The 12,124-nt window shown below is 39.2% G+C and overlaps 1 protein-coding gene across 1 annotated transcript in view; it reads right to left on the reverse strand.

Moving 5' to 3' along the window:
• Window positions 1-12,124, reverse strand: part of CDH7 (cadherin 7) — a 149,331-nt gene that overhangs the window by 33,496 nt on the left and 103,711 nt on the right. The window contains exon 7 of the mRNA XM_070361469.1: window positions 7,191-7,444. Within this exon, the coding sequence (XP_070217570.1) occupies window positions 7,191-7,444 (254 nt within the window). The remainder of the gene's footprint in view (window positions 1-7,190; window positions 7,445-12,124) is intronic.

The raw sequence follows: 12,124 nt of genomic DNA on the forward strand, positions 1-12,124 counted from the left end.
AAATTATCAGAATCAGCAGAACACAAATCAGTCTTTCTGAGTTCAGTAGATAAAGCCTGATATTTGGTACTTGGGACCAAAATTAACAAGAAACGGTAAGCCACTACGTAAAAACAAAATGTCAAACATTCTGGCCCTCGATTACCCGCTTGTGTTTTCCAAATTTCTCTTTTTTTCCTAAGTAATCTCAATCACCTAATTTCCAGTTCTGGCTTAGTTTTCATATCAGGACAGAGGAAACAAAGTATGCACGCAATGGTGGGCCGGGGAAGCCCTCTGGATGCTGTGCAAGCTGTAACAGACATAGCAATCCACAAAGCTGCTGTACTGTAGCCAATCACTGGGCTCCAGGCTCATTTAGTCTTTCACCCTGTTGTTACTATATGGCTGGATGGCAGCACTGACTCGATGGACGTGAGTCTCAGTGAACTCTGGGAGTTTGTGATGGACAGGGAGGCCTGGCATGCCGCGATTCATAGGGTCGCAAAGAGTCGGACACGACTGAGTGACTGAACTGAACTGAACTGAAACAGTTAGAATGGTAAGGTTTCAGTAGTAACATAGATGTCCTGATATTCTCTTAAGGAAAGGGCAGATGTGCAGAGCTTTAAGTTGCTACATTACTTGAGTTCAGTCGCTCAGTCGTGTCTGACTCTTCGCAACCCCATGAATCGCAGCACGCCAGGCCTCCCTGTCCATCACCAACTCTCGGAGTTCACCCAGACTCACGTCCATCGAGTCAGTGATGCCATCCAGCCATCTCATCCTCTGTCGTACCCTTCTCCTCCTGCCCCTAATCCCTCCCAGCATCAGAGTCTTTTCCGATGAGTCAACTGTTCGCGTGAGGTGGCCAAAGTACTGGAGTTTCAGCTTCAGCATCATTCCCTCCAAAGAAATCCCAGGGCTGATCTCCTTCAGAATGGACTGGTTGGATCTCCTTGCAGTCCAAGGGACTCTCATGAGTCTTCTCCAACACCACAGTTCAAAAGCATCAATTCTTTGGCACTCAGCCTTCTTCACAGTCCAACTCTCACATCCGTACATGACCACAGGAAAAACCATAGCCTTGACTAGATGAACCTTTGTTGGCAAAGTAATGTCTCTGCTTTTCAATATGCTATCTAGGTTGGTCATAAATTTCCTTCCAAGGAGTAAGCGTCTTTTAATATCATGGCTGCAGTCACCATCTGCAGTGATTTTGGAGCCCAGAAAAATAAAGTCTGACACTGTTTCCACTGTTTCCCCATCTATTTCCCATGAAGTGATGGGACCAGATGCCATGATCTTCGTTTTCTGAATGTTGAGCTTTAAGCCAACTTTTTCACTCTCCTCTTTCACTTTCATCAAGAGGCTTTTTAGTTCCTCTTCACTTTCTGCCATCAGGGTTGTGTCATCTGCATATCTGAGGTTATTGATATATCTCCCGGCAATCTTGATTCCAGCTTGTGTTTCTTCCAGTCCAGCATTTCTCATGATGTACTCTGCATATAAGTTAAATAAGCAGGGTGACAATATACAGCCTTGACGTACTCCTTTTCCTATTTGGAACCAGTCTGTTGTTCCATGTCCAGTTCTAACTGTTGCTTCCTGACCTGCATACAAATTTCTCAAGAGGCAGATCAGGCGGTCTGGTATTCCCATCTCTTTCAGAATTTTCCACAGTTTATTGTGATCCACATAGTCAAAGGCTTTGGCATAGTCAATAAAGCACAAATAGATGTTTTTCTGGAACTCTCTTGCCTTTTCCATGATCCATTGGAAGTTGGCAATTTGATCTCTGGTTCCTCTGCCTTTTCTAAAACCAGCTTGAACATCAGGAAGTTCACGGTTCACATATTGCTGAAGCCTGGCTTGGAGAATTTTGAGCATTACTTTACTAGTGTGTGAGATGACTGCAATTGTGCGGTAATTTGAGCATTCTTTGGCATTGCCTTTCTTTGGCATTAGAATGAAAACTGACCTTTTCCAGTCCTGTGGCCACTGCTGAGTTTTCCAAATTTGCTGGCATATTGAGTGCAGCACTTTCACAGCATCATCTTTCAGGATTTGGAATAGCTCAACTGGAATTCCATCACCTCCACTAGCTTTGTTCATAGTGATGCTTTCTAAGGCCCACTTGACTTCACATTCCAGGATATCTGGCTCTAGGTGAGTGATCATACCATCGTGATTATCTTGGTCATGAAGATCTTTTTTGTACAGTTCTTCTGTGTATTCTTGCCATCTCTTCTTAATATCTTCTGCTTCTGTTAGGTCCATACCATTTCTGTCCTTTATCAAGCCCATCTTTGCATGAAATGTTCCCTTGGTATCTCTACTTTTCTTGAAGAGATCTCTAGTCTTTCCCATTCTGTTGTTTTCCTCTATTTCTTTGCATTGATCGCTGAAGAAGGCTTTCTTATCTCTTCTTGCTATTCTTTGGAACTCTGCATTCATATGCTTATATCTTTCCTTTGCTCCTTTGCTTTTCACTTCTCTTCTTTTCACAGCTATTTGTAAGGCCTCCCCAGACAGCCATTTTGCTGTTTTGCATTTCTTTTCCATGAGGATGATCTTGATCCCTGTCTCCTGTACAATGTCACAAACCTCATTCCATAGTTCATCAGGCACTCTATCTATCAGATCTAGGCCCTTAAATCTATTTCTCACTTCCACTGTATAATCATAAGGGATTTGATTTAGGTCATACCTGAATGGTCTAGTGGTTTTCCCTACTTTCTTCAATTTAAGTCTGAATCTGGCAATAAGGAGCTCATGATCTGAGCCACAGTCAGCTCCTGGTCTTGTTTTTGCTGACTGTATAGAGCTTCTCCATCTTTGGCTGCAAAGAATATAATCAATCTGATTTCGGTGTTGACCATCTGGTGAGGTCCATGTGTAGAGTCTTCTCTTGTGTTGTTGGAAGAGGGTGTTTGTTATGACCAGTGCATTTTCTTGGCAAAACTCTATTAGTCTTTTTCCTGCTTCATTCCGTATTCCTAGGCGAAATTTGCCTGTTACTCCAGCTGTTTCTTGACTTCCTACTTTTGCATTCCAGTCCCCTATAATGAAAAGGACATCTTTTTTGGGTGTTAGTTCTAAAAGGTCTTGTAGGTCTTCATAGAACCGTTCAACTTCAGCTTCTTCAGCATTACTGGTTGGGGCATTAGTGGAGTAGGTTAAAAAAAAAATGCTGGGTAAGGCATGGATCATACGGGAAAAAGACCTCCATTTACCTTGATGGAGGCAGTGAATGCATTTCTTTTTAGAATTCTAATTTCTTGCCCCATATATCAGAAAATATTCCAAACAGTATATGCTAGATTTCAGTATCACACTACAAAGAATGTCAATGAATTCAAACACTAATTATCCACTTTCCCATACTCTTTTACAATTCAAATATTATCTGGCCTAATGTTAAACAATTATGAGGAAACAAATCGTGCTTTTCCATTCCTCTGAGAACTACAATATCACTAAAGGTACAGGAGCACAAAGTTCACAATTGTAAGAGTCTCCAGCTTCCATCTCAACCTGGAGATTCACTTTTCCCAGGATCTCAGCAGACTGTGGAATCCACTCATCCACTGGCATCTGCAGAAGAGCTTATATTTTGATAATTACTTGAGTGCCCAATGCAAATATATGTTTATGTCCATTAAACAACTTTTTGCAATATTTACTATAATATCTTGGAAAATATGTGAATACAATACAACCTTCAGTACATTGCCAATATAGTTCCTTGTAAAATATGTCTCCCTTCATTGACTTTACTGACCTTGAAATAAAAATGGCCTGAAAATAATAAACTGTAATAATAGTAATGTACAGGGATACTACTTCCTAATATTTCAGTAATGATTGACAGTTTAAAAGCATCCGTTACTTTCCCTCTCCCTTAATGTTCAAAATCTTTGGGGTAGGGCAAGGACTGCAAGTGTTGCTTTTCCTTTTTATTGGGTTATATGGAAATCTCCCCTAAAGGCACTCGGCAAACAGCAGAAGAAAACCAATCTTCTAGAGAATATTATTTCTAGAAGTTCCCCTCAACTCGCTGAACTACACAATGAGGAGACTGGCCTCTTAAAGACTATCATAAATGGACCAGGAGAAAGAAATATGTGAGAGAGATGTCCAGAAACAAACAAACTATGAGGGATTATGCTGACATTAAAAAAAAAAAAAAAAAAAAAGGAGTAAGGCAAAGCAATGTTGCAAGAATATGTGCATAAATCTAAGTCAAATTACTTTTCAAAAAGCAAAAGATATATTCACAGGCACACACAAAATAACATTTAATTCAACTTTGAACAAAATGCTTATTTGTGAGATTTAGAGATTAGAAAAGGATGTAAGAAGCACTGACCTAAACTTTCAGGATCACCTTTATTAGTTTTAAGAAACTAAAAATGAGGTAAAAATGCAGTGCTGACGAGCTGATGGAGGACACAGAAGTCTTTACTTCCAAATTCAGCAGAGTTCACCCTTTGGCCTTTTCTTTCTCTGTGCCCCAGGGAACAGACATGGAACTCACTTCATCTCTAACTCAAGTCACTACCCACTTGGTCCTACTCTCCCTTCTCCTTCCCCAAATTATTATATGATACCGCATTTTTTCAAATAAAATATTATTAAAAGTGAAATATTTACTCTAAAAGGCTCTAACAGATTGATACACAAGGAAATGGATAAAGAAAAAAATTATAAAATACCAGTAAACCAAAATTTTCTTAAATCCTCTCACTAGCTTACGTAGTGAACTATCATGTATATTACTGTGTCTATTTTTCCAATCCTCAATTTCATGAAAGCCTTCTCTCTTTCTCCCCATTAAATTAAGTGATTTAAGCATCAGTCAGGCTCTCCTGAGCACCTGATCTATGACTACGATTGTACTGTGGTTGTTTGTTCACAGGGGAAGAAGACAAGTACGTCACTAGCGTTGTGATGCCATAACAAAGCCCAAATTCACGTCTGTGCACATTAATAGGACTTAGTGGATGGAGCTGAACTTAAATCTGGGAACTTTCTGACAATACAGGCTGGGCTTTTACAGGGAAGAGAAGGCTTATTCCATCTAAGTGCATCTGGAACTCATAGATATTCTAGTGCACAGAAGGTTATATTCTTAGAAATGCTTTATGATCACTGTGTTAAAAATAATACAGCTACTACATAGACTGAATTTGTTATATAGACAGAGAAGCAATGAGTATGACTTCACTTTTGAAATAAGTTATTTTATACAATTCTTTACTAGACTATGATATTCATGTCAAACAAAAGAGAAGGAAAAGAGAGCACTAATTACATATAACCTCTCTCTATATATATGCTGATCATTATTTGTATATTAATGATAAATTGATATTTAATATCATTAAATGTGTAATAATTTACTTATATAAATAATAAGGTTAAGCCTATTATTTTAGGGAGACAGAGGATTATGAGCTCTTCTTAACTAAAAATCATTGTCTAATGTGTAGATGTTTTTCATGACACTCTGCAGTCAATGTCCAGACTTCTTTCGTAAGGTAGCTCAAGAGCGCTTAGCATTATTAAATATCAGTTACACCAGAGGTTCAATCAGTGGTTAGTTGAACATATCTCAATATAAAACCTTCACTAATTTTTGCGAAACGTGAAAGTACAAGTTGCTCAGTTGTGTCTGCCTCTTTGGAGCCCCATGGACTATATAGTCCATGGAATTTTCCAGGCCAGAATATTGGAGTGGGTAGCCTTTCCCTTCTCCAGGGGATTTTCCCAACTCAAGGATTGAACCCAGGTCTCCCGCATTGCAGGCAGATTCTTTGCCAGCTGAGCCACAAGGGAAGCCCAAGAATACCAGAGTGGGTAGCCTATCCCTTCTCCAGGGGATCTTCCTGACCCAAGAATTGAACCGGGGTCTCTGGCATTGCAGGTGGATTCTTTACCAGCTGAGCTACCAAGGAAGCCCACTTTATAGATTTTATAATCAAAATCCAGATCATGAAATAAAAATGTGTTACTTATGAACCCAAATTAAAACATGAAATACAATCTAATTTCTAGTATATTCTATATAATCACTTAGATATTAAATATTTACTTGAAAAAAAAACATTTTACCATATGTATATGTATGTAGCTCTTAGATTATAAGACTATAGGTAAAAGGTGTGACCTGTAATGCTGTGATATTTTGGGATGCTTACATATCATTATTCTGTTAGTTCCACAGAGTTGGTTATAACAATGTTTCTACTCTCTATACAGGCCTATTGAAAGAACATTTTAAAATAGTCCTTGTATATAAATAAGGTATTATTTTATTTTTAATAAGTCGATTAGACTAATAAACACATACTATCCATACAGACCAATATATAAAAGGATCTGTTGAGAAATTAATCCCCAATTTAAATTGTTTATAAAATTAGTTTTCTAACATAAACACTTATCCTACAATGAGGACACGCATCCCTTTCTCTTTGACCACAGTTTGTGTTGCAAAAGTGCTCAGGATAACGGGCCGAACAGGAACATCAGCTCTGCTTGTGGCTGACAACGGCGCCTAAAGACAGTTTTGCAGGACTTCCCTGGTGGCCCAGAGGCTAAGACTCCATGCTCCCACTGCAGGAGACTGAAGTTCAATCCCTGGTCAGGGAACTAGACCCCACATGCTGCAACAAAAAGATCCTGCATACTGCAACCAAGGCCCGCCAGAGGCAAACAAATAAATAAATATTAAAAAAAAAAAAGATACAACATTGCCACACAATAATGACCTTGGATAATCAGGTGACGTATTTTGGAATTAGTAAAATGTTGAGCGGTTCTGATCCTGTTTCACTTCTGCCATGATGGCTCAATACATATTCATAACTGGTTTCTATTTGCTATAACCCCAAAGCTTCCCCAGCAGCTCAGTGGTAAAGAATCTGCCTCCAATGCAGGAGCCACAGGGAATGTGGCTTCAATCCCCGGGCTGGGAAGATCCCCTGAAGGAGGGCCTGGCAACCAGCTCCACTATTCTTGCCTGGAGAATCTCATGGACAGAGGAGCCTGGCTGGCTACAGTCCATAGGATTGCAAAGAGTAAACCAGACACAATAGAAGCAGCTGAGCACTCACGATCCCAAAGCATCATAATGTAGAGACATGAGTTGTCAACAAGGGCACACTGTTACAGAATTATTGAAAAGGACAGCAATGAGCTCTTACCTCACTGGGCTGTTGGAAGAATCTGGGTCGTGAGCTGCTACGGTGCCAATAATATTCCCAACTTGGGTAGCTTCCGACACCTCCATGGGGTAAAGCGGTGCGGAAAACACAGGGGGCTCGTCCACGTCTTCCACAATTATCTTCACAGTTGTCGTGTCGCTGAAGGGTCCCAAGCTCAGAAAGCGGGGGTCGGCATCTTTGTTTGCAGCTTCTATCCGTAGCGTGTAACTTGTTTTGGCTTCAAAATCCAAGTCCTGTAAAGAAAGTTGTTAGGAAAATTAAATTGCCCATTAAATACTCAGAAAAGCAGAGCCTTTTCACGTATGCATGTCAATTAGCATAGTATGGACTCTACCAGGAAAATGTACCATCAGCATTCAAAAACAATAAATAATAATGCCAATCAGAGTCCTTGTGGCTTTCTGGCTCACAGACAATGGTAAATGCTTTTGAACTAACTTAATCCACTCTGTGTAGTACATTGCATAAGTAAATGCAGGTCTTTAGAATATTACTGGAACAACTGATATGATATAAAAATCTTTTCCAGCAGGGACCTCCAGGTAGTATTCATCAACCATGTAATATCACTGCACTATCCAGAAATGCATGTTGAAAAGGGGGAAAAAGATAACTTTCAGTTGAATTTCTCATTTACAAGGTCATTTTCATTGATGTAGGGGACTCCTTTACAATCCTAAGACTTCCCAGGTGGCGGTAGTGGTAAAGAACCCACCTTCAATGAAGGAGATGCAAGAGATGTGGGTTCAATCCCTGGGTTGGGAAGCTCCCCTGGAGGAGGGCATGGTGGCAACCCACTCCAGTATTCTTGCCTGGAGAATCCCATGGACAGAGGCACCTGCACGGTCCACAGGGTTGCAAAGAGTTGGACAAGACTGAAGCGACTTAGCACACACGCTTACCATCCTAAACTTTCGAGTGTTCCCAATGCAGCTGAAGCAGAAGAAGTGGCATACTGTAGTTATACAGCCAGAAAACATAGCTGATTTTTATTTTTTTTAACTTTTTATTTTGTACTCGGGAACAGCGATTAACAGTGTTGTGATAGTTTCAGTTGAAAGGACTCAGCCATACGTGTACCTGTATCCATTCTCCCCTAAACTCCTTTCCCATCCAGGCTGCCAAGTAACAGAGCACAGTTCCATGTGCTATACAGTAGGTCCCTATTGGTGATCCATTTTAAATCTGGAAGTGTGTACATAGCTGATTCTTCTTGATGAAGCCCATTGTTTCTTCAATATTCCACCATCACTATACTCAGTCTCTATTTATATTAAACGGTTGACAGTTATAATCTCTCTTCTATAATGTTTCAACAGGATTAACATGCTAACATTTTTCTCAAATACAGTGACCCAAGTCAAACCATATGGTAGCTTTAAAAATGTTTTAAGGACAGTTGCGTGTACTTGTAAAGCACCATCTGTGAAAAAAAAAAAAAAAAAGAATCATATGCCTGACATGTGGAAGCTGTCTATGACAGTAGTATGCTTCTCTTTCTTCAAGAGGTATAGAGAGCTCCAGCTTGTTGGGACTTTCAATCTATCTCGCCACTGAAACACTGTCCCAAAATAACTGCTACATTTAATGTATAAAAGCAAAAATTTTAGAAAGAAACCAACAGAAATCACAGCACATATATAAAATAATGTACTGTAAAGCAACTATACCCCAATTGAGAAAAAAACCCCACAAACCTTAAAAATATATATATATATTTGTCATTTTACATGTTATTTAATTTAAAAGAGCAGTGAGAAAAATTAGCTAAATGTATTTCTGTAGAACTACAGTCTAAATTCATAGTCATGTGTATGGGCATATGTGTGCACACACATATAGGTATGTATACATTCCAATTCATTCCAGAAGGATGTGAGGCTAATTAAAGTGATGGCAATATATAAATATAAAATGTATATACACTTAATAACACACTCTATGTATATGTGTATATGCTACATGAGACATAAGAATTTATATACCACTTACATAAAATATATTAACATATATATACCTTAAACCAATACAAAAAATAGGTTTATAATATCCAGGCCAGAGATCATTTATTGAATTATCTGCTTAACATCTGTCTCATCTAGTAAACTGTAAATTCCAGACTGTTTTCTTCGGTACTAGCATACTTAGTGCCTATTCAGAATTTGATACATTGAAAAGCATCAATATTCTTAATGAATTAGAAAAAGATAGAATCCAGATATCCAGTCCTCAAGAACCTTGAAAATGAACTGAATCTTTGCTCCAGAGAATCCAGTAGGTTGAAGTGAGAGATGGGGGAAGAAACAGCCAGGTATATTGTTTTTCTTGAGCAGAAAAACTTCATATAATTACTATGGGAAAACCAAATTTTAATTCTTCTCTGAGGTTTCACATGAAAATTCTGAGACCTCCCTGGTGGCTCAGTGGTGAAGAATCTGCCTGCCCATTCAGGAAGAACGGGTTCGATCTCTGATCTGGGAAGATCCCACATGCCATGGAGCAACTAAGCCTGAGCACTGAAACCATTTTTTGAGGCTACCATTTTTTTATTCTACTCTCAAAAAATATTTCTAGCCCAATGGTTGTCAGCCAAAGGTGAGAATCAGAACCCCTCAGGGAACTTTCTAATACATTCCTGGCCCCTTCCAAGATTTTGATTCAGCAGATCCAGGATGAGTCACAAACACACTTATTTTTAAAAGGTTCTTCGGGTCATTGTGATGCAAATACTCTTCTAAGAAACTTGATGGTTCAGTGGTGGTTTAATTGCCAAGTCGTGTCCGACTCTTGCAAACCCATGGACTGTAGCCCGCCAGGCTCCTCTGTCCATGGGATTTTCCAGGCAAGAATACTGTGGAGTGGGTTGCATTTCCTTCTCCAGGGCAGCTTCCTGACCCAGGAATCGAACCCGGGTCTCCTGCATTGCAGGCAGATTCTTTACTGACTGAGGTATGACGGAAGCCGAAGAAATTTGACTTCCTCGTTAAAATTTTCTTGGGCCCATACATGCAATCCAATACTTAATTGGGTTCTGCTAAAAATAAAACAAAGCATTCTTATTTACACAAATACATTCACTTAAGACACTCTCAACATACACATAGCTTAGATATGAACCTATTTAATTTGTTCTTACATTACTTACAAAACTGGTAAGTTATGAGAAAAATCCTATTTTTATATATTCTGTGACTATGTAAGATAAGACGAGGAAAAAAAAAAAAAAAGAAAAAAGCCTGTTTACCATCTGCTTTTCAATCACTTCAAAACCACAACTTTTCAGATATTCATGCAGGTTTACCAAAAGGGACAGCAAGTCTTTCTGTATTCAAGTAAAAGTTTGACTGACTCATGAAAGAATAATTTAACATTTCCTGCACAAATGAATGCAATTATTTGATGGCAACTTTTATTTTTAATGTGTCTAAAAGGCAACAAGATGCAGTAAAGACATCTGGATGCTGCCAAGTCATAAAGTAACACAGGATCACGCATGAAGATTGGCTGCCTAAAAGCTATTATGAAAATAGAACCATAAAAGAATTCTTATGAGAGCCCATGAATCAAGATTCCAGACAGAAGGAATTGCCACACAGAATGATTTTCAGAGCAAATCACAATCAGCCAGTTTTCAAAGAGAGGTGTGGTGTGATAGATGGCAAATTGAAGAAATGACTTTTGCAGTAAAATGTTAATTCCTGCTTTCTCCTTCTGATTGATTTCTACATAAGCAATATATCCCATAACTATTTGACTTTGCCAACAAAGGTCCGTCTAGTCAAAGCTATGGTTTTTCCAGGAGTCATGTATGGATGTGTGAGTTGGACTATAAAGAAAGCTGAGTGCCAAAGAACTGATGCTTCTGAACTGTGGTGTTGGAGAAGATTCTTGGACTGCAAGATCAAACCAGTCAATCCTAAAGGAAATCAGTCCTGAATATTCTTTGGAAGGACCGATAGTGAAGCTGAAACTCCAATACTTCAGCCACCTGATGTGAAGAACTGACTCATTTGAAAAGACCCTGATGCTGGGAAAGATTGAAGGCAGGAGAAGGGGACGACAGAGGACGAGATGGTTGGATGGTATTAGACTCGATGGACAGGAGCTTGAGTAAACTCCGGGAGTTGGTGACAGGCAGGGAAACGGAAGCCTGGCATGCTGCAGTCCATGGGGTCACAAAGAATCAGACACGACTGAGCAACTGAAGTGATTAAACTTCATGAGCAAAGCTATACTTGGGGAATGAAAATTAAAATAATAACCAGGGAAAGTAGAAGGAAAGGGAAGGAGATAAAGGCACTGTTTAAACACAGTCTATTCAATATTTGAAACTACATACCACTGGAGACTAGATGTATTTGGAAATTTGACCAAAACACTGTTCAAGACGCAGCCCAAAAGAGCAAGAAATGTGAAGGATTCCTAAGAATCTGAACTCAAAACTCCATCACTTAGACCCAAATTAGCAATGCCATACAGAAGTTGCTTTATCTGTCAAGTGTCGTCTATGTCAGAGACACTGAAAGAGAACGCTGCTTGTTGGCCATCGTCCCTCCTAAATAATGAAATAGCATGGTATAAATTTATTGCCATCAAAAGATGATGAACTTTGGGATGAAAAAGCAAGCATAATAACTAAGACAGTGGTCAGCAACCTTTTCCTGTAAAGACCAGACAGTAAATAATTAGACTCTGCAGGCATTATGGTTCTCTGCCACGTGAAAATGAACTAGCTTGGCTGTGTGCCAGTAACACTTCATTTACAGGCACTGAAATCTGAATTCCATGTAACTTTCACATTTCATGCAACATTCCTTTTTCTTTTGATTCTTTTTCCCAATCATTTAAAAACATAAAACTATCCTTAGCTCTTGAGTTGTCTAGAAACAAGCAGGCAGCTGTTTGCCAACCCC

Source organism: Bos mutus, chromosome 24, assembly GCF_027580195.1.
Source record: "Bos mutus isolate GX-2022 chromosome 24, NWIPB_WYAK_1.1, whole genome shotgun sequence".
In the NCBI taxonomy this organism is placed as follows: Eukaryota; Metazoa; Chordata; class Mammalia; order Artiodactyla; family Bovidae; genus Bos; species Bos mutus.